This window comes from Calonectris borealis, chromosome 2 (assembly GCF_964195595.1).
Source record: "Calonectris borealis chromosome 2, bCalBor7.hap1.2, whole genome shotgun sequence".
Taxonomy (NCBI): domain Eukaryota; kingdom Metazoa; phylum Chordata; class Aves; order Procellariiformes; family Procellariidae; genus Calonectris; species Calonectris borealis.
The window spans coordinates 52506187-52529909 of record NC_134313.1 but is presented as its reverse complement, the minus strand read 5'-3'; the positions used below and the strand labels follow the sequence as shown (position 1 = coordinate 52529909).

The 23723-nt window shown below is 41.9% G+C and overlaps 1 protein-coding gene across 8 annotated transcripts in view; it reads right to left on the bottom strand.

Moving 5' to 3' along the window:
* The window catches only part of OSBPL1A (oxysterol binding protein like 1A), a 79103-nt gene extending 56197 nt beyond the window's left edge, over positions 1-22906 (bottom strand). For 2 of the 8 annotated variants that reach the window (XR_012672355.1, XM_075141962.1), the window contains exons 1-12: positions 22747-22803; positions 21886-21980; positions 17168-17290; positions 11861-11946; positions 9056-9130; positions 7810-7921; positions 6588-6673; positions 2819-2963; positions 2015-2082; positions 1882-1926; positions 771-844; positions 626-689 (exon numbers count right to left, since the gene is read on the bottom strand). Coding sequence is in view for 7 of the 8 variants with exons in the window: in XM_075141962.1 (XP_074998063.1) it covers positions 626-689; positions 771-844; positions 1882-1926; positions 2015-2082; positions 2819-2963; positions 6588-6673; positions 7810-7921; positions 9056-9130; positions 11861-11946; positions 17168-17288 (876 nt within the window). In the remaining variant the exon portion in view is untranslated. Of the gene's footprint in view, positions 1-625; positions 690-770; positions 845-1881; positions 1927-2014; positions 2083-2818; positions 2964-6587; positions 6674-7809; positions 7922-9055; positions 9131-11860; positions 11947-14064; positions 14212-14399; positions 14551-17167; positions 17304-18929; positions 18945-21885; positions 21981-22746 lie in introns of those variants that run through there. The other 6 variants (XM_075141963.1, XM_075141965.1, XM_075141964.1 and 3 more) reach the window with 6 other exon arrangements.
* Positions 22907-23723: the final 817 nt, after the last annotated feature.

The window sequence follows — 23723 nt, the reverse complement described above, 5'->3', positions numbered from 1 at the left end:
AATGGTGCAAGACCACCAATATTAAGAAATTTGTAGATACAGAAAAGCAAGAGTCCCTTTTCATATAGTACTGTGGTTTAACAGGACTTGTGGCTCCAATCTATAGAGCTAGGACAGGTTAGTTATAGAAGGAAAAGTATGGACATGATCCTAAATGCATTCACACTTCATCTTCCTGTGTATTATACATGATACCTGGCTTGTCTTTCCTCTGTCCTCTGTTCATCCCTTCCAATTAAGGAAGTTTTCCAAAAGTCACCTTCAGAATTGATAAACTGATCTCAGTTGGAGAACTGAAGTTACGCCATCAGTCACAAGTAGCCAGTGACAGCTAGAGGAGGAACTACAGCTTTGCTATTCTGTATCACATTTGCACAAATGAAGAGGCATGCTTTTAGGAAGCCTTATGTTTGTTTAAATCTTCATGACTTTGAAAGAAGTGAAGGAGCTTTATGGCCACTTTGCATACAAGAATACTTTGCACGAAACACTGGTTCTTGTCAAGCAGCAGCACAAGCTTTTCTCCTTTTTTATAACAAAGGCATGGTTACCAACCTAGCTGAAGTATGGAACATCATCATGTAAAAAAAAAAAAACAGTAGTTACAAGTCATTTCACTTCCTACCGTGCAGACAGCTTGTGTTAGATGCTTGCATCCCTGACGATGATCATTATTTACTGCATCAGCTCTTTGAAAGAAAGAGAGATTGAATAAATTGAAGATGAGAATTATTTAAATCGCTGATCAGAAATTTAAACACAGAACTTACTGTCTCCGATACCAGGAAAGGACTCCATGTTCTAGAACGATCCAGTAGAGTTTCCAACCAAAAAATCGTGAGCTCTAAAAAAATTAAAACAAAAGCAAAATAAAAAAGGCCAAGTAAGGTTAACAGCTGAAGAGTTACTATTCCCAGTAAGTTTGCTAGCTTGAAGACTATTACATAAAACTGGCAGTAATTAGGAAAACATTTTAGGTTTTACACATCTTGGTGATCACAACAACCTGAGAATACTTTACAATTACAGTGCTATTTCCTTTTTTGGAAATAGCACACAAGTTTTGTTGAGCCTGCTATTCTGAAATGTTAAAATGCTGCATTTTTAATATTACAGGGGTTGTTGACCACCACATAATTCTACTTTATAAAATCAAATGAGAAACAAAACACATTGAGATATCTAACTACAACATTTTACCTTTCAGAAGCCTTAGTACAAAGTTCTGGTCTAAAAACAGTTCCTTATGTTACAATTTTGAGTGAATACGTAGGAAAATTTACACTGAAGAAAACTTCAAAGAGTCTTCAAAGATTTCATTAAGGAACATAAAAATTAAGCATTCATGTAGAAGATGGAGAAAACTTTTTTTTTTTAACATGGGGAAAAAAGAAGATTCACCTGAGTATCAGAGCAAAACAAGCTTTCAACAAGCATTTGACTGATATCTTCCCTCTAAGTTTTAAAATATCCAGAAGAAGGTGAACTTGTGGCAAAATATTAGTTATAGATTATTAGGGAGTAAGACATCTATTCGGGGAAAAAAAAAAAACAAACAAAAACCCAAACACACACACACACCACATTTTGCCCACCACACAGACAAGGCACAAAACCTTACCACAGTGAAGCTTTGCCACAAAAATTACTAAGAAATGAAGAGAGATTTTAGGGACTGAGATTAAGATCAGAGTGCCATGAATCGAGCAACTGCTCCACTCAGCCAGCCCATCTATAATTTATCCAATATACCAGATTAAAGTCAAGTCATTTAACAAATGTATTATTGAAAAGCTCCCTCATTCATCTACTCACTTAAGTACAGAAAATGACATACTTCGAGATCTTATAAGCTATTGTAGAACAGGAAATGAGACATACCTTCCATAGGAGACCTTCGTATCGTCTCAGGGGTTTGTTGATAACCTGCATAGAAATTAAAGCTTTTGCAGGAATAGCTTCAACTAGACAGCCTTGGCAAATGGCATTTTAAACGGGTACAAAAAGTTCCTACCTTTCCAGTTTTACTTCCCAGTATCAGTTTCATTTCTGCACCTTGGGCTAGATCAAGGGGTGTCTGATCTGTTTATTAACCAAAACGAGGCATAAGAATTTAATGCATATAAGCCTAGACATACTTAATTTAAAAATAATCACTCTGACACTGTGTTTAGAATGTGACACCATTCGAGTTTGGTCCCACAAGCATCCAAGTTTACTTGGAATTGGGGAACATAAGCTCCTCAGGGGCAGCAGATGAAAAAAGGCTCTGAACTTCAGTGCACTGAACTGCCCACAGAAGAGGCCTTTGCTCTTGCTTAAGTTTGGTTTTGCACTTCAACTATATGAAACAGTTCAGAACATTCACAAATATCAAGATAGAGGCATCTTTAATCAGATGACAAGTACACAGTCTGCATAATATTTTCCTGGATTTGCTTCCCTTAGAAGCCTTCTTCTGAAAAGTCACTTTGTCTGGGCCACACCTTCAATCTTACCACTTCCTTTGTTACCTGTGTTCAGTGTTTAGCATCAAGAAAACAAAAGCCAGGCACATTTCATGGTTAGGACAGACAGCAGGTAAATTTTCTAGAAATGGGTAAGTTTGGAAGATAAAAGCATATATGACAATTATTTTGCTACAGTTCTTAAGTCTCTTGCAATTTAGTCAGTGTTGGGCTTCCTTCATTAGTGATACAAAGCTTGTAAAGCACCGTAAGATTTTACCTGAACACTGAGCAGTAAGAAACGTAGCTTATAGAAGCTGTTAAATTTCTGTCTCTTCTTAACGCTTTATGTATTTTCATTTGGTACTCACCATTTTTGTTTCTTATTTTAGGATCTGCTCCATTTTTTAGAAGTTTCAATGCACAGTGCTTATGGGCACGGTATGCTGCACAATGCAATGGTGTGTTCCCCATCTGATCTGTACAGTTGATATCAGGTGGTTTGGGCTTGTTCAACTGGAAAAAACAAAGTTTTGCTTACTTATCAGTTTTCCTCCCTCTCCAGATGCCACATTCATTCTTTTGAGAGTTAGCTGTCCCTAACTAGGATGCTTCAGTGTAGATCTGGCAAAGAGGGCATGTAGCAAGTGTTAAGAGAAGGGCAAGGACTACAACAATCAAGCAAGATGTTCAGCTAGAGTAAGGAACTTCTCGTTTTTTTGCTTGCTATACGCTTTCCACATCTACTGCCCAACATGGAAATATTGCACAGTGCCAGAGAGAGTTCCCCAGCATTGCAGTTCAGTCATTTATATTGCCAGAACAGGCCTGTCTGGTTCTACTGTTCTCCGTAGAAGACTCCCAGGCACAGTCTGAAAGTTAGCAGAGGCCAGTGCTAAATCCAGTACAATTTTGTGTGGCCACCCTGTTGCAGAGGGCAAGACTTTGTACAGAAAGGTGGCAGGCCTGCCAGTCTCAGTGACAGAGCTATCCTAGGCCATTTAGAAGCTCCTAGTATAGGCAGTCTGTTATACAAACAGTTTTGCTGCATTCTGAGGTCTAACTATTGTGGGAACTTAAGATTAGAGCAGCTATGTAACTGAGAAAAAAACCCTGAGTTTTATTTGGACATAATATAAATGTTTTGAGAAATTAACCGCGTCAAAGAGAACAGTCATTAAGCATGACGCTACTAACCGCCCCAAAATACCACCACACTTCTACTCAAATATGTGGCTATTGGATGTGTACATGAGGGTTGGACTAGATGACCTTTAAAGGTCCCTTCCAAGCCAAACCATTCTATGTAATATCAGCCATTATAGTTAAGCTTCCAAGCCAAATGCGACTGCCTTAATAGAAAGGCTAAGTTACTGTTAATCAGTCTTAGCAGACTAGAGTCACAAGTGTATCACAACAATTTTAGAGAAACTCAGTTTAAGTGTTCTGCATTAGCCATATGCTATCTCAGAGAAATTACTTCATAATAACAGAATTCCCGTGGCAGCAATTTAAGTTAGCATCAACAGTAACCACCTTGAAAGTGCTTGAGAAATAGTCCTATAAAGGATAAACTGCTACAGCTGTTATTTACAGTTCAACTGTAAAGACTGAACTGAAAAGACAACACAAGTCAAAAAAGACAGCTTGTGGAAATATAACCTCATTAATACTGAGGTCTTAAATACCTGAGTTTCTGAGGAATCCTAGGTTTTAGCTCTTTCCGACCAGCTGTTTTACATCTGCCTGCCTTATCTCCACCTCTCCTGAGTCCTTGCCTCCACACCTTTTAAGCCACATGCCTGTGCTTTCAGCAGCTCACACTTGTTAGAAGGCAGTATTTTGAAGAAAGTTTCATGCATAGACTCATGGAGACAAGAAGCTCTCCAGTTATTTCAGTAAGTGTACAGTACATTTTTAAGAACTCACAGGAAGAACACACCGGTTTTGCCTCAAGTAGGCTAAAAAGTCTGGGTTAAGATTGAGCTACTGAAGGTCTAGGTTTTAGTAGCAAAACATACTGTCATTTAGTGATAATCCTGCCAGAAGAGAAGCACAAAAGCCACCGTTACCATTTGACTTCAAGAAACTTCAATAGAAGGAGCAGTTATAAAGTTAAAGCGCATGCAGGAAAAGGAGAAAGAACAGTCTGAAGTCAAATTAGAAGGTTTAGAGAAACTGCACCATTAAATTATCTCTTCCAGACAATTGTATTAGAATATGCAGTACAGTCTTTTTTAGTAAAAATAACCAAGATAAAGGAGAATTAACAATAAAAGGGTATCTTTCAAGTAAGTGTCACTCTGTTCCAAAAGGAGGGCAGCAGAGGACAAATTCTAGTGTGTTAGGTCTCACAATAAAAGTAGACTTAAGCAACTAAAGAAGTTTCATAAGCATAATAGTCTGCTAATTAAAAAAGATACAGTAGGAGCATCAATAGGCAAAGTGTAAGGAATTCTCAAGATGAGGGGCAGTTCAGAGAGCTACACAAATTCTCCACAGAGGTATTAATCTAAGAGTAGGAAAGTCAAGGAGGTTTACACCACAGAACTGTAAGTGGAGAAAGTTCTTTGGACTTCCTCAAGAGTCAGCAGGAGTCTTAAAATTGTAATTCAATGGCCAGAGGTCCAAGTACTTACTGAAGGACTCCAGGAAAAACCTGTTATGACTTGACTTAAAAACTGCCTCAGGGTCAAAAAAAGTGATAAGTACTTTGAAAAGTTTTAGAGGTCAACATATAGCTGTCCTCACATATACAGAGCTCAATGATACTAAATTAAAAAAAAAAAATCACTTAGAAATGAAAAATGTTTACAGGAAGAGTTACATGTGCATCCATGGCTACATGCCACATGAGAGAAAGCACAAAGTTCTTTAATGACAGATTTCTATGAGGAGTCACCTTTTTCCAATTTTTTCTGCATCAGTTTAAGGCTTGCAGGCATGCAACATCAAATGCAACAAGTGTTAGGAATTACCAGAATCAGGAACAGATCACTTATGCCAGTGTATTAATTACAATTAATAAAATCATGCCAGTGTATTAATGCACTAATCTTGCACATCTTAAGTACTGTGTACAGCTCTGGTTCTCCCTCCATTTCGAAGGGAGTACAAAAAGTACAAATAAAAATTACAAGGATGACCAAAGATTTAAAAACAGTTTCCATGCAAGAAGGAGTTAGAAAGACAAAGGTTCTTCAGACTAGAAGAGATAAGTTTAGAGGAGGGAAAGATAACAGAATTTTGAATAGATGTTCACTCTGGCTTCTAGGCAGAAAAGGGAAGAATGTCAAATTTCTCAACATTCAAATCTCATTTGTGAATTTTCCACTAGAAGTGAGTAGAAGCATTCAGACTGCTTTGATGTCTTAAAAGGTATTACCAAAGGTGCTAGCCAGGTAGAATAATGTTCCACACTGCACACCTTACTTCCAAGGAAACTATTCAGGACTCTCAAAAGCTTGAGTTCAAGCACTGAGACCCTGCTTCAAAACCCAACTGGATATGGTCCTGGGCAACCTGCTCTAGTTGACTCTGCGCTGCAAACAGGAGTTGGACTAGATCATCTCCAGAGGCGCCTTCCAGTCTCAATTCTTCTGCGATTTGCTTCTCCTATAGCCTTACCGTGGTACTGTTCAGCTTGAATTACTATGAGAGTGTGTGTGCACATACACAGTTTTCAAGTCCTGCTCAGCATGAAATTGTGTTGTGCAGATGCTGTCCATTAAAACCTACAGAGACTTCAGCTGCAACAGATGCTAACAACAAAAGCTTACTTTCAAGATTTAAAATAGGCCATCCTGTGGTGAAAACCTAAGCACCCATGACATTAAGGTATCCACAAAAATGTAACAAGCTTGTGTCAGTAGATCCAGAACCATTACGCTGCTATTTACAACTAACTGAAGAGCATTTAGAAACATCAAAGAAGCTGAAAACCTTTGTTTTGCAGCCTCCAACAAGGAGGCTGGAAAACCCTTGAGCGTTCAGCACCTTACCAACATAACATGGTGCACAGCACTAATATTCTGAAGTCACAGCACTTTGAAATGCAAGGCCTAATGTCACATGTTGCTACATTAGCATTACGGCTTGAATCACTTGACACAAAAGTATTACAAGCACTTGCATTCTTACCAAGGCAGTCAGTTTCCCCGTTTCTCCCTCTCTTGCTGCTCCTAAGAGTTCTTCTTCCAGTTTCCTTTCTTGTGTCCTTTCCACTGCTATTTAAAAACCCCCCAAATTTAAGGTCAGTCTCAATAAAGTAGCAAGTAGGTATAAAGTACAGCATTCAAGAAACTATACCAAAACAAGCCTAGAGAAACAAGAGTTTCCAGTAGTATTTATTTGGGACAGGTATAAATGGAATATTTATTCAGCAAAGTCTGTGTCGGAGCAAAAATATGTTAAAAAAAATGTAATATTTGACAAGATGTGTGAGTGTGTATACACATGCACATATATATATGTTTGTTTGTTTTTAAACACTTAAAACCCAACTCCACTCCCTAGTAAACGGGAAAATGGGAACTACGTGACACCCGCATTGGATCTTTCCTGTATTCTTTTCAGTTTCTCTTCTATTCTTCCTATCATCCTACAGAAATTTTATTCTTCTCTAACAATCCAGCAGATAAGCAGCGGAAAGGACTGTTATCTGTGCACTTGTATGTAGAATCAAAGGAGAGATCACTTTTCACATATAGAGTCTGTGGTATTGGACACAGAGCTTCAGCAGTATTTAGAGGTATCACATAATAATACCAGGAAGTAACACATTGAACTCTCCAAAACTATAAGCAGTGAGCCTATGTAAGTATTTGGACACCATCTCCCTCACTTTCAACACCTGTGAGGCAATGGAGGAAACGAGGGGAATGGTTTTTGCTTTTTTTTCTTTTTGACATAACCTCTAAGACTGCAATAGCAAGTCCTAAACTTGAGCCAAAACTGGGTCACCTTTGCAAACTGTTCAGAATTTTGGTCTTTAATGATTTTGTTGACACAAAGTCACTTACTATTCTTGACTTGAGTTTTCCTCTTCCAGTGAGCTAAGGCTTCAACTGCCATGTGCCATTCATAGCTGTAGCAAGGATTACCCCAACAGGACTGAAACAGTTATTTGAATAATACTATTGGCATTCACGATACTTAACTCTCCAAGTCGCTTGCAGACATATTGTGAAAAAAAACCAATTGTCAGTACTGCAGGCAGGAACCAAAAACTATAACTTTTTTCTTTCTAACGACCAAATTTAAAGAGAAAATTCAATTGAGCCTATGTAACTTGCAAGAGAAAAATCAGCTTTCAGAATGTATGAGTGTTGAAAAAAAACAGGCTATCACCTATTAAAGTTACCTTCCAGCATATTCCTTATGTCTTTATCATGAGTAACTTCTTTTGCAGTCTCTCCACTCCCATTAACAATAGAAGTATCAGCATTACGCTGCAAGAGTAACATCACCACCTCCTGGAAAACAATTTGAAAAACACTGCTTATCTATCTCTGTTACAGCAAGGCCACAATCGGGCTTTCCAGCTATTGACATCCTGTAAGATGAGCTGTAGAACGGCTTCTCACCACTGCTGACTTACGAAAACAGGAAGGCATGTTTTAGAGAGATTGAAGAGTGGGACTAACTGCAACCTTCTCTCTCACGTCAGTCAGGCTGAAGGGACTAACAGGAGATTAGTTACGGCTGAACAGACCCGCTCCGATGTAAAAGCTGGAATACCTGGTGCAAATGCTGAATTTGACAGATAAAATTAGTATGATTGGCTCTTTTGATAAGAGACTAAGTAGTCACTCCTTCAGAAGGGCCAAGAGGTTATCCATAGAGGTAGTATTAGTTTGGGAATGATGGTGGCATGCTGGGAACATACAAACTAGTCTCACATTACAGGCCTATAAAAAGCTCTTTAGTTCTAGTTCTTTATGAAGAAACAGCACTTCCAGCCACCAAACGGACCAGTGTATCCTAATGTATAGTTTTTTCCCCTCCAGAAGCAACTAAGACTAAAACAATATGGTTTCTCTCTATGTAAATATGCAGTTAGTTAGGAGGAACAATCCCTACTCCTTTTACTGTGTCAAACACACCAGGCACAAACACAAATTAATATGTTGTACTTTAGCAGTAGATGGGAGATCTTTACACTGGTTTCCACACAGTAATTAGCACCTGCAGCTAGAGGTAGTGCTACGCTTCAGCATTTTCTCTGACACACAGCAGAAGCAGAACAGAAGCAACATCAGTTAGTTACACAACTGATGCACAGTGCTACAGTGGAAGACAACTACTATTTTTTCTGTCTACCAACAAAATCTTAGCCAATAAAAAGCTAAAAAAGATATGACAAAGTATACCAAGGAAAACCATGGACCAGTTTCCTCCTGTTTTCAAGAAAAGATATTTGTACCATGTTTTTGTTTCGGACAGTTATACAAGCTGGGCAATATGCTACTTGTTTTGAATGCACTGTACCAAAACAGACGGTAAGTTATTTTTAGATGCTGTAAAGACATCTTTTTGAAGTGATCTTATTGCTAGTATTTCCTTAATAATTCTATGATTGAGGCTTAAAAAAAGCAAACATACTTTACCTTACGTCCTGTGAAAGCTGCACGATGGAGTGGAGTGTCCCCCATGTCATTCAGCACATTCACATCTGCACCAGCCTAAACAGCAAGACCAAAAGACACCTGAATGTCCTTCCAACAAGAACTACATAACTATTCCCTTTGACTGGGGGAAGGGGGAGGACAGGACACTAATGTGGCAAATCAGATCAGAACTGTAACACAGCCATCCTGGAAACGAAGATAAAGCACATATGTAAGATTCATAGGCAGCATTATATAAACCACTTCAAAGAGGAAAAGTGTCCTGCCTTTTTTCCAGGCATTTCTCTCACTTTTGAGAAGAAGGTATATAGAAAATAAGTTTAACACAGGCGGTGGGGGTGTGGTTGGTTTTGGTGTTTTGTTGGTTTGTTTTTTTTTTGGGGGGGGGGGATGGGCAGGGGGGTAGGTGTTGGGAAGAAAAACCAACACAAAAAACCAAACAACTTACTGAAAGAACTGCAATGGTACTCGATAACATGCATACACGTATTATTACAGAGGTACACACAGTAGCACGAGCCTCCTGGTGCTCCTGATTTAACAAGTGGCGTGCTCTCTAAGCACCCATTGCTGCTCTTTCACTTGAAGTGAAAACTTCCATGTCAACATTAAGATGGTACCATCTGAAACTTAACCTTTCTCCTCCCTTTTCTCTTCTACAATCTTTGTCTTGAACCTCCCTTCCGCTTGTCACACACTTTCTCCATCCCATACCTTTTCTCTGAAAGGAAGACTGCTTGCACAGGCATTGTTCCAGGAAACCAAGAAATCCTACCTTTCTTTTCTTTAAGCATTTCTTCTACACCACCTTACCTAACCTCTCAAAAAGTCAGAAAAAGGGCAGAACATATAACTTTATCACATGTGTTTACATCACATATTTAGCGAGATCACTGCTGCCTGCCTAAAGTTAACTGATGAACCTCACTCTAGTTCCAGAGCTCTGTTTCTGGTAATACGTCATTCACTCGCTCTTTGAGCACAAAATAGAGGCACAAGTACACAGAGACACCTATATATGTCTAGGTTTCAGAGGTGCACAGCCTCCTTTATTATTCCACACATTCTTTAAATAATACCCTTTCAAGAGCCCTATCAGCAAAGAAGAAAGCACAAAGTTACACATACTCTTCTAACTCTGGAAATGTTGATAAATGCATCAAGTGACAAAACTTTGCCTTTTGCTTTAACTTTTTGTGTTCAGTTCTGGGCCCCTCACTACAAGAAGGACATTGAGTTGCTGGAGCGTGTCCAGAGGAGGGCAACGAAGCTGGTGAAGGGCCTGGAGCACAAGTCTTATGAGGAGCGGCTGAGGGAACTGGGACTGTTTAGTCTGGAGAAGAGAAGGCTCAGGGGAGACCTCATCACACTCTACAACTACCTGAAAGGAGGCTGTAGCGAGGTGGGTGTTGGTCTCTTCTCCCAAGTAACAAGCGATGGGACGAGAGGAAATGGCCTCAAGTTGCGCCAAGGGAGGTTTAGACTGGATATTAGGAGAAATTTCTTTACTGCAAGAGTGGTCAGGCCTTGGAACAGGCTGCCCAGGGAAGTGGTTGAGTCACCATCCCTGGAAGTATTTAAAAGACGTGTAGATGAGGCGCTTAGGGACATGGTGTAGTGGGCATGGTGTGTTGGGTTGACAGTTGGACATGATGATCTTAGAGGTCTTTTCCAACCTTACTGATGCTACGATTCTAAGTAGCCCTCTTGGATTGAGAATAGCATTATCTACTGAGCAGGTGTGTAGGCTAGAAAGAACTCAAAGAAATCTCAACTTTGTTTCCTGCTTTAGTCATGATTACGGCTGGTAGCCTTTATTCTAAATGAAATTCAAGTTTAGGTTAGCTACCTTTGCATTTGAGGCTGTTTAGCGCATTCCTGCCATCTACGCCACCACCTTTCCAACAGGAACAGGGTATAATACAGTTAAGGTTGGTTGAAGCTACCGTGAGAGCTGAGGGTAAAAAAAACTAAACTCAGCCAGAAACAACTGCACATGCAGTGCAGATGTGGCTATGAAGATACAAATAGGTCAGCTTTCACCACAGAGGTTCATCATTTCAAAGTTCGTCACACAGTTCATTATTCCAAAGATGTTAGAAAGAAATAATGAGTCAAACTACATTAGCCTGTGCCTGGAAAGAAACACATACAAGTTACTTTGCACAGAATTCTGGACATATTTCTATGTACAACATCCAATTAGATAACACAGACTTTTTTGCATTTGAAATACTCAGCCGTTCCTGCAACTCAGTAAGTGAAACTGCCTAAATTATATACTTTATGTACTACAGTAAGCTATATCAGGCCCTTGAAACATTTGCATTACTAGTATCAGATGCTGGCTTACTATATGCAGATATCCACTGAGCCTGAAAAGGGCTGAAGCTTTCACAAGTGCATTCCTATATACTATATATCTTTAATTCCTATATTCAGATGGTGACATAGACAAACACACATACTTCATGGGAAAGTTAGCTAAGTACTGATAGCTGTAAACACTGTTCAGAGTAACAGCTGTATACTACGGTATAGACTTCCAGTGTCGCTATTTTGGGCCCTTGTAAACTGGGCTGATCTTAATACCGCAACTATTTCATTCCTTAGTTTTAACAATCAGCTTAGTTATGTCTATGTTACATGCAGATAAACTGTAGGAGTGGCTCTGCCTCTCTACAAAGCCACCTTTCTTTATCACAAAAACCTGAATAAATACTAACTGCTTCTAGCATAACAAAGAATTTTCTGCCTTATACACACAGGCAAACAGAAATATACCTTCAGCAAATCCTCTACCACAACAGCATGTCCGAAGTAGCATGCAAGGTGAAGAGGCGTCCAACCCATATTAGATTTACTTCTGCCTAAAAGACAAAACAGGTAAATTAAGTTTTGGTCACACAGTACAAAAAAGATTCTGTCATGTGCTTGGAGGTTGGCATGGATGATCGTTCTTCACAGTAACAGAGGAGCAAGGAGACTGGAAGCATCAACACTATTCACATCATCTGAATTACTAAATCAGGATGCAGTCTAAGAGCATTAGATTCAAATCTACACAATCTTTCTGAAAGGAGAAAGTCATGTAGTCTGATGGAGAATAAAACTTTTGTTTTCATGTAATACCTTGTTCTTCAACAGTAGCAAGAAGCTTCAGTTACTTTCATTCACTATGAAAATAGCACATGCAAGTACACCTTTCTCTTGTTTATCAAAAACCAGTTTGGTTATCTGATTTTACATCCTGCACGCAAATGAGAGGTAGGACAACCCATCTTTCCAAACGGATGATTCAAACCAAAAGAGGTAGGATGGCCTAATGTTAGGGGTTTTTATTGTCTTGTGCTTGTACTCAATTTTAATAAAGATAGCCTTATTAAGTGTCATGATTTGAAATCTTTGTGCACTGCAGAACTCATGTATCATCTACAGCTGCAAGCCTCTGCAGGAATGATACGCCAACGTAGGAAGCAGGCACAGAAGTGACCATGCAAAGGAAACTATCATTTATGCTTTAAAGAGCATTTAAAGCATGTCCTGAAGGCCTGGCTGTATGAATGAATTCAAGGACTGTCCTACAATTATTTCTTTAAAAGCAAGACATTAAAAGCATTAGAGATTACTAATTTAACAACTCATGTTTGTTTCCAATTGCAACACTCAGTTGTACTAAGCAAAGCTGATTTGTGCTTTGTTTGTGCTACCTAAAAGCTATCATTTTATATTTGGAAACAAAATGAAAATGAGGCATTAGAAATGGTTTTGAAGTTCCTGCTACCATTGTTTTCCCTTTTCATGTACCCTCAAGCATTGAAGTCTGGAACATGCATAACACTGTTTGCCCTGAGGGGACAAGCCACTAGCGCAAGGGAAAAGAGAACTGCTGGTCTTGCAAGTTCATCATTCTTTCTGCTCTCATGTTACAATTAACATCAGAATGTGGTGCACAGATGAAATATTTTCCCACTTCTTATAATTGTTTCCAGCTAACATTTCTGCCCTCTGTTGGCTATTTCTTTTGCTATTTGGTTCTCTTCCTTCTCAACTCCTGCTGTTGTTCCAACCCCAGATTTAATATCTTCCCCCCATCCCAGTCTGGCCTACAACAGAACTCCTGCCCTATGTGGCTGATGGGCTAAAGTACCACAGAAGATGAATACTGTGTGGATCACTAATTCTGGGCTATGTATGCTGGACAACATACTAAATGGACATCATTCATCCCTCAGTCTAGTAGGGAAGAAGGTTCTTTCAAAGAACACAAAAGAGGTCCAAGCTGCACTGAATTCATACAATTAGCCCAAGACAGTCATTAGTTACAGCATTTACAAGACAGTGCTGCTGCTAAGGAATTCAGTCATGACAAAATCAGGAACCTGGCCAGATTTGTAGTTCTTACTGGATAAAGTGCCAGAGGCCCTTGTTCTGCATCCACTCTGAATGTTTGCATTTCTAATGTTAGCTGACCAGTTACTTCTCAAGCTCTTGAGATGTTTGTTACTTCTCTTCAAGTGACCACAAGTGTTCCACTTTTTTTTTATTATTATTTTAAACTAGGACATCATTACACCGAGGAGAATGCAAGGATAGGAAAGTAGAATAAACACAATAAAAAAATAATTCCCCTAGCCCTCCCACCCAGTTCTGTGCTTTGATGCCAGTTAGCTGTAAGTCTCAAGTGTTACCATTTGTTTAAATAATGGAGACAAACTAGGCAGTCATCTCCTGGCTGTGGTTTGCCAGGCTACTGTGCAGCCATTCAAACATGTATTTTGGCATAACACACTGTTGACCATTGACCTTATTTTACAGTTTTCTTACTTTGCAAAGTCCTAGATATTCTATTTTCTTGTATTTAAGGAGAATAAGCTAACATAGCCTTAGAAAATATGATCGCTTTGGATTTAGGTTTAGTGCTGTTTTAACAGGATACTTTCTTTTGAAACCAGTGAACTGAGGAAACTGCAAATGGAAGTTCACACCATTTGGCTGGACTCTCATCAAGCAAGTCTTGCTTATCTGCAAGTGTTGACTAGCTAGAATCCAGTCACAACAGAACAAGTAGGAGAAGCCTGGATTTATTGTCTCTTCCTTCATTTTGGCTGAAATCAAGATGTTTGGGATCACTCTTGTCAGACTTCACACTTGTGAATCCAGAGCACAGCCTCAGATATAAGCTCACCCTTTGAAAGACAAGACAGGTTTTACAAGATGTTGAAGGTAGGCTTTGACACCCAGGCACATTAATGTGTCGGACTTATGTCTCACAAGGCATGCTCTGGGGGAAGTTTACACTACCTCCAGAACAGTCTCCCACCTGCTCCAAAAGTACTTTATTCCAAGCCAAGTGTCATTGCCACATCAGATGCAAGTCCTGACGGAACTGCTGCAGCATTGAAGACATTCCCCATACCCTGAATTTCTAGGGCTATCTGATTATCCAGAAGGTAATGACAGAAGGACAAGAGGCTGTAGGGAAGAGAAGGAAGATCGTGGGTTGCAAAAAGTCAGTTACAATCTACAGCCTGTATTTTAGTTAACCATCATGCAGTTGTGCAATTATTATCTGGTAGTACCTAACAGATCAGGATTTGTAGCAAGACATAGTGGTTTTGCAGCAAGACATAGCGGTTTTGCTAGTGAGGAGGCAGAATGGCAGGGGTAGTTATACTGCAGAGGCTGGCTGGCCTGAATTTGTCATAGATTATTTCTAATGGGGTACTCTACAAGTGCAAAGTGATTCAAACAATCAGTCTCTGAAGAGCAACTGTGGAAGAACAGAGATTTAACTCTGAAGTTTCACACAACCAGAACAGTTCCCCCAGAGAACACTTTAGTTACACTTCTGTGTCCTCTAACATTTAGAAGAACCAGAACTTAGAGAACAGAGATTTCACTGTGTATACATTCCATATTCAGAATTATTTTGTTTAACCAAAACTATCACCAGCATGTTCCCTCTAGTTTCTTAGACCTCCCATTAGCAAGCATGTATTAGCTGGTTGGCCATTGTTAGGCAGCTAAACACCACACAGCCGCTTGCTCACTCACCCCCACCTCCCCCACAATGGGATGGGGGACAGAATCGGAAAAAAAGTAAAAGATTGAATAAAGACAGTTTAATAGAACAGAAAAGGAAGGGAAAATAATAATAATGGTAGAATATACAGTGATGGTAGAATGCAACTGCTCACCACCCGCCAACCAATGCCCAGCCCGTGCCCAAGCAGCAATCGCCCCTCCCCAACCAACCCGCCAGTTTATGTACTGAGCATGACATCATATGGTATGGAATACCCCGTGGGACAGTTGGGTCAGCTCTCCTGGCTATGCTCCCTCCCAGCTTCTTGTGCACCTGGCAGAGCATAGGAAGCTGAAAAGTCCTTGACCAGTGTAAACATTACTTAGCAACAACTTAAACATCAGTGTGTTATCAACATCATTCTGGTACTAAATCCAAAACACAGCACTATACCAGTTACTAGGAAGAAAATTAACTCTATCACAGCTGAAACCAGGACAGCCATGTATTGCTAAATTGAAAGACTAACAGCTAAGCACCATCTATCTTTCCCTTCATTAGCTATGTCTCTTCTGCCTAGCTGCAAACTTTCACAATACTAACACTTGACTTTGAGCAGGAATGCTGACCAGAGACCAGTTTGCTTGATATAATACAGGACTGCAGATTATGCCATTTCATCATGCTTTTTTGACTTCAGATTATGTTTAAGAACACATCTGAGAAGCTCTGAAATCTCTTCTAAGCGCAAGAGACTTCAGCAACTTATTTACGGGTACTGTTGAATGAACCTTAAGGTATTTTTATTCCAGCTGTTTAGGCACTACACACAGTGTCATGAATATTTTCAAAGGACGTACTTGTGAGGGTGGAGGACTCTAGCTCCATCAAGCTCTGTCTAGTTCCCCTTTAAATTATGAACTAGCTCCCTGAAGATGAAGTATCAAGGGTTTGGGTTTTACAACTTGTTTTTCAGAGGTGACCACATTAACTATTGGGAAAACACAGACATGGCTGAGTAGTCAAAAAAAGGATGAGTAAACTGATGATTAAGAACTAGAGTTGGGAAAGGGATAGAACTTGTTCAGATAAAAGGCTTCCCTGCTCTTCAGGGCAAGGTATTCCCTCTGTCATGGCTAAGAGGAAGCACAGTTGCTCTCTCCCCTCTCCCTCTGCAGCACTATCTTCTCAGTGTTGCTTAACAGTTAAATGCTGAACAATATAAATATATACCAGCCCATGTAGAAAGAGTGGGATACATATCCCCTTTTTTTAAGCAACCAGAAACATACTCATGTAAATAAAGAGAAATAGAAATGTACTAAATGAATAAAGAAATAGGGCAGACTGTGACTGCTAACAAGGTTGCAAATCTAGCCCCAGTTTGAAGTTTTAATGCTCAGCAAGTTGCTTAGCCATAACTATGTTAGCTATGCATGTGCAAAACTTCAGTGTTGGCCAAAGACCCAGACACAGATGACTGGCAGTTTTACTTTCTTTTCTCCAGTAACCTAGTATACTGCTAATAGTAAAAAGTATACATTTGTTCCAGCCATTCCTGCAAGTGGCAAGAGATGTAGCTGCTCCTACTACATGATAATGCAACATGGGCCTAAAAAAAAAAAACACACAAAACACAAAGCAACTCACACCTAGCAGAGCACAACATAAGCTACCTAATCTTCTCTGCTGCCTTGTTGGAGACTCTTTACCTCCTTGAATGATCCCCTGGCACCATGATCTGTTTTGTTTAATATTATAAAGCTCCAAAGTTGGCATAAGCATGAACACAGGCAGCAAGAGGTACTAATTCTTTGCCTTGTTGACATTTCTAGCTTCCATGAATTACTCTGAGGTTTTCTGTACATTACAATTATCTGTAGTCTGCTTTTACGATCTCTCCCCCATGCAAGCATGGCTTTAAGAGTCACAGGGTAAAAGCTGTTGCATAAGTGTTTTTTATTACTCTATTGAGCACTCCACAGAAAGTAAGGTTATACTATCAGTAATAGTTTCACAACCTTCAACAGTGAGATTACAAACATTTGAGGAAGGCTACTAACCTTTACAGTTGATATCAAAGCTTATTTCTCCTTTGTTCATGGTATCCAACAGCTGTTTAACTTCTTCAGCATTTCCATTTCTAGCATCATGGAGAAGCTGCTGTTCTGCTTCAGTACTCATCTCTAATAAAGACATGAAAGAACCAATTTTGCAATCTCTTAGGCAGCTATAAGTTATGGCTTAATATTATGTCACTTTTCTCCCTTATTTAATATTAACACCAGTACAAGAAAGACAATTATTTCCTATGTGGAACACTTTTAATGTGCAAGCTGTTTTCAACTGTCCAGCACCCAGACATGCCACTAAGAGGCACTAAAATTCCTCATACAAACAAAGCAGTCAAGTAAAAAAATACCCATGTTTCCTTGCTTCTTGGTTTTCTAGGTTCTAAGTGTGACTTGAGAGTTGGAACTGTATGCCACAAACAAGCAAGCTTTGCTACAAGTATAACCAGTAAGCATTTACTTTTCCTCCTAAGGTTTTCACCTTTATCCTTAAGGTTTGCAGAGGCAATAAGGAAAAAAAAAAAAGATATATGCCGTTTAGCCCAAGTATTTCTTCAGAATTAACTGAGACTTATTTTGACTGCCAACCTTGGGGAACAGAATCCATCTTCACATGGAGGTTCCCAGATATACATCACTGCCTGGTACAATCAGCTCTTGAACTCAGATACCTGACCCCCTCCAACCTTGACTGGAAGGGGAATCAGATACTCAAACAACTTTGTAGATTTGACCTTATCTTTAAGCACAATAGTACAATATAAAGAAGTTAACATGCGACTGTAAAACAAACAAGCTAATTCTCATCTTACCATTGCTTTTGAACTACAAAAAAAGGTGCATTTACATCTTTCAAAGAATGGAGAAAATACTGTTATCATTGCTATTTTTACAGCTCTCTACTAGATAGTGAGCGTGAGACCTTTGGGCAAGTGATACGGCTATTTACCAGGTCTCTCACTGAATACACTTATTAAGTGATGTCTTGACCAATCTTTTCACACTGACAGAATCACAATCTGAAGTTGTTTTGCTTTTTTTTTTTTTAAATGCTATTACAACAACTAGACCCAGATGCAGCACAGCTCAGCACAGGCAAAACCCAACTTTAATGTCCCATTTAAATATACTGCTTTTAACAGGTATCAAGAAGCAATTTTAAAAGCATCCTTAAAAGACTGTGCTGTAATACACAATTTATTCCTGCTCAAAACAACAGTAAAAGAAGAGGTTGCCCAAATTTAGTGTCTCCAGTTTAGCATCTTCACCTGACACACTAGGTTTACCAGATCCTGCAGTCTAGATTTCTGAAGTCAGTTAATGATTGCAAAGAACATTACTGACCTCATATAGTTAGTTTTCTTATACTATCAGAGGTTTTGATTGGTCCCACAAGCTGTTGCATTGGACAGGCAGCTTGACCGCACCACACACACTTACCTAAAACAGACACAAGGAGCTCTTTGACTACTGTAAGATGAGAAGGCACTCAGCAAGAAAAGAGACAGTGAGAACCCTGGGTAAGCAACAAAAAGCCTGTAACAGTGACAGATCTTGCAATATTCAAGACTGAGTCAGAAGCCTAGAACAGGACAGACTGCCAAAGCGCTAACAATACAGAGAAGAGTTTTCCCCTACTCAATCAGCAAAGAGAAAGAGGGAATCCATTTCCAAGGAATTTGACAGAGAGACTAAGCAAGCCCTTTCTAGCATGTTTCAGAAAAACAGACTGGATCAGTCACCTGCAACCTACCACAGACACAGGATACAAATGCCTTCTCCAGCAGCGGTTAGATAACACTCTTGTTTGTGCCTGCTTTTCAGTTCTACTAGAAAAAAACAAAACAAAACCTTGCTAGTCCTTTCACTAATCCTTCGAGCCCTGAAGCTACTCTCTCCTTTAAACAGGAGTCTATCCACTTGTCTGAGGCAACACAGCACAGTTTGTTGTTACTGGGGCAGGTATAATTTTCCTCAGTGAATCAATTATAACAGTGTCTAGAGAAAGGTCAAAATCAAATATGTTAATGCATTACCAGTCTGTAATACTTTCTCTGATGCTGAGTGATGCTGTTTCAGGGGGACTCAGTGCTGCACAGAATGCCAGCACTGAGAATCATACAGACAGAAGCTAAGAGGATAGTTAGAGCTCATTTTGCTGGCCTATCCATCAGGGACAGGGGGCAGGAGGGGAGCAAAGCTCATCCTTCATTTTCACCCTCTCCCACACAATATTTATTTAGCCATCTCTCAAATGTCTCAGATGAGAGAAACACAGTCCTATCATTACCCCATATCATTTGTCAACATCCCACATACACAGCCGGTATGAATAGCAATGCACTTTCAACACATTAAGAACCTGCAGTTTCCATTTGATATTGATGAGAAGGAAGAAAAAACTGGTTGGGAAGGGAACCAAGAAGCTGATCCAAATGCACAACTCTTGTATGCAGCCAGACCAGTTATGTACACGAGCAGAATTTTAAACAGCTTAAGATACAAGGAAAGCTGAATCACTGTGTAAAATTACTTGCATGATTTTTCTCCCCCAAATAGTAATTAGGTTAAAATCACCAATTTGTTTGTACTCTTACAGCAAATATTAGCAGTAGAGTGATATGCATAGTAACATGACTAAGAAAGGTCTGTGCTTCACAGTCCCCAAAGACTGCTGTGTAGGCCAAGCCTCCAATTTCAAGTACACTTTGTAAGCTTGAAGCATGCAATGATGCGGAAGAATGACTGTCTGGCTATTAATCATAGTTAGAAGGATCATTCGCAGGAAAGTGTTCCTACAGTTGGGGCTGGAAAGTGAATCTGTGTGCAGTTACTCATCAGACAAGTGATACAGAGGTTTCAGCTAACAAGCTAAATGAAGTGCCTAAATGAAGCTAGCAGCAAAGGGGCTCTTAACAGAACTTAGCATAATCTTGAAAATACTATTTTAAGCAACAGGATTTGCTCTATAATGGAGATGAGCAACCACCACCAGAAGTTTAAGCAGCAAGTTTAGAGTACAGAAAGAAATCAATACACGGGCCCTCAAATATTATGCACTCATGACTGTACTTTATACACCTGCATTCCCCTGCAGACAGGGGTTTATTTGGTCACATGACCCACCATCAAGAGAGCTCCAAAATCCCCACCCACCAGTTTTGACATACTGAGCCAGACTATCAGCACTGAGGGAGAAACTTAATAGTTTAGTTTGAATTTATTAGACATAAGATACTACTAACAGGTTAATCTGTACGAATTGTGCTGCCTATATGCAAAGCTACTAGCCACTTAAGAGAGCAGACATCTGTTCAGTTAGTGGTGTTGCCATCATTACCTTATTCCGTTAACCAGCTGATATAGGTTAAACTGCCTTTCACAGCTCATCTTTATGCCTTGTACTGTTGAAAGGCTTGTATGGTATTCTTTACAGTCACTGGTATACAATGAGAAAACAACACAAGAACAATATTTAGTGCCTCCTATACAGCTGAGATGTGACTGCAGGGTACTTCTGTTGAACTCACTAGGGCTACCAGAGCAGTACTTGACTGCTAATTGAATCTTATCCTTTAAGAAGGTATATAGAATAGCATTAAGATGCTCCGCTTTTACCTTCTTCTATGAGACCTATGCCAGAGTGATCTTCTCATGCTATTAACAGCATCTGTCTTCACACAGGGTTTGTTTCCAACACCGAGTGCCCAGGTTACCATTAAGCCTGCGCACCTGCTTAAGAGAGTTTTGCAGAATACTTAACCATGAAAGGCCACCTAACTACCCATATACAAACTACCAACTTTACCCAACTGCTAGGAGAGTCCAAGCAAAAAAAGCTGCTTTTCTCACAAAGCGGTCTACAAAGACCTAAAGCACCATCCCTGACCACAGGGCAGCACTACTGGTAAGACCCACTTGCTTTTGCTTTGATTTCTCCTCCTGCTGAGGCCTCCTGCCACGTACACAGCCCAGAACAGCGACAATAAACACTAACTAGAAGATGGCTGGTTTTCACTCTGCTGCAGCTTGACAAGCAGATGAAGCAGTACTAGCACTGCCTAATTTAACATTAAGGCTCTGAGACAGCAGCTACTGGTTGTATAGGAAGCTTTCTATTCATGACAAATAGTAAGGTTGGTAAAAAGCACAGCACTGACTAGTATTTCAAGAGATGTCCCTCTAGCAATGAAAACTAGATTCCTGTAGGAAAGGATGATACTTGCTTAGGAAGACTTCTTACATGTCTCAGCAAGCACACATTATGAAATGATGCTTGTAAAGAAGGAGGACAAAATGCACCAAACCGCACAAACAGACAGAACCTGTCTACAAACCCACACAACACACTGCACTGACAGGAGTTGCTCCAAGAAGAAAGAGTTGCAGTACTAGAAGCACAAGCGATGTTATCTAAAAGTAGTTATTTTAATCTTCAGTTAAAAGGTTCTAGAAGTTGAACATGCTTCTACGACACAGTCTCATGGTACTTCATGTGAAAGCACCACCTATCTAAAATAAAGTTACTGTCTGCTCGGTAGCAATTAACATGGTTGCAATAACACAGTATCTGTTCAATACCATTGCCAAGGCAACAGCTATTTAAACTAATCCTCATTCTTAGGCATCTCCTGGCTGTTTTCTGCACATAGTTTAGTTCTGTTATGTCAAAGACTTTCTTTCAGCCCAGGAGCTCTGAATAAGCTTACCACAGCTAGCGCGAGATCTCACCGGATCAGCAGGCAAGCACAGTTCCCAGCAAGAAAGAACTTCAGTGGAACCGCTTGGAGTTCTCTACGTGCGTCTGAAATCGAGCAGTTCGTTTCAGTACTGGTAATTAAACACTTTTTAAGGCGACAGGCCCACGCGTCACAGTAACTGCACGTCTTGCCCATGGGAGAGGCGCGCTCACAGCGAGGGCGGGGACCGACGCACCTGGAGGCTCCGGCCACCCGCCCCGCGGCTACGGGGCGGTTGCAAGCAGGAGGAGGAGAAGGAGGAAGGGCCACCCGCGCACCACACCCGGTGCTCGCACCGCCCCCCCCCCCCGCGGCTGCCTCCGCTTCATCTCCTCAGCCTCGAGCGGAGCCTTACTTCGGGCCACCCCACCCCCCACGGCGGGCGGCTTGCCGGGTGAGAGGCTCTGAGGGGAGGGACGCAGCGACAGCCCCATCCCACCCCCAAACACGCTCCCGCCGCCTGAAGAGAGGCGGCGCCTGAGGCGGCCAGCGAACCGGGGTCCTGCGGGGCAGGCGGCCCGGCTGGGCACGCACCTCCTCATGCAGCGCCGGCCCCGCAGGCCTCCTCGGCCCGGCACCCCCGCCGCGCCCCTCGCAGCCGGCTCTGGCTGAACTTAGCGCCCCCGCTCCGCAGGCAGAGGCGGGCAGCGCCGGCTCGGGAACAGCCCGGGTAGAAGGGACAGCAAGAGACACGATAACGGCAGCAACAAAGCAAACACCGCAGCGGGAGGGCGCGTCTCCTCCCGTTCCCGTGTCCCCCCCTACGCGCCGCGGAAGAAAACACGCCCGGGGCGGGTGGGCTGACCCGCCGCTGGCCTGGCCTCGCCTCACCGCTCTGCGCAGCTCCTGCCGCCGCTGCCCGCCCCCCCGCCGTTGTTATACGCACCGGCCCCGCACGTGACCGGCGGCGGCGGCTCGGCAGCGCGGGCCGCTCCCCCCCCCGCCGCGCAGGACGGGCGGCGCGAGCTCCCGGCGGCGCAGAGCCCCGCCCGCCTCGCCACGGCGCCGCCCCCCCGACCCGGCCCACGGCGCTGTCCGCGGCCGCCTCGGCCCTCCCCACAGGGCTGGGGGGTGGGGGCGAGCAGGCGGCGGGGTCGTACTGCACGCCTGGGGCCGGACCCGGGGGTCCAGGGCTCGCCGCAGCCCGCCGGGGCCTGCCCGAAGAGGCGGGAAGGGCGAAGCAGGGTCCCGCCGAGGGCCCTGCGCCCGCCCGTTCCCTGAGAGAAACGAGCCCGCACCGGGCGCAGCCGGCGGCGGCCGCCCTTCCCAGAGAGGGAGAGCGACTGCCCTGTTCTCGCTGGGGTTTGCTGGCCGCCGCAATCCAAGCTGATGGCTGCGCGGCTTCGGCTCCCCTCTGCCCCGAGAGCGCCCCAGCCCCTGCCCTCCACTGAGGGGAGCTACCAAATGGGGGCAGACGGGCGCCGGGAACGTGAAGACGCTGACAGGCGTTCACAGAGATGTAGAGGGCTTGGAAAAAACGGCCTCAAAAGAGGACTGTAAGAGTCCGAGAATGATGTATCACCGGGGGGGGGCGGGGGGGGGGGAGAAAGGGTGTCCTTGGAAATCGCTTCAGTCTCGTATACGAATGTGGTGCAGGTAAGAGGAAATTGAATACACGCACTGCTCCTAAGAAGAGCATGCCCAAAAGCAATCGAAGAGAGCGAGAGTTTTGGTACTACTGGGGACAAAAAGTGAAGTACTCCCTTGGTTCAAGGCCCTTTGGTCCACCACTCCTTCCCCTCTGTTCATCCTGCCCATATTTATTCTCCACTGAAGCCAATAGCTGGCACCTTGTTTTTCTGCCTTTA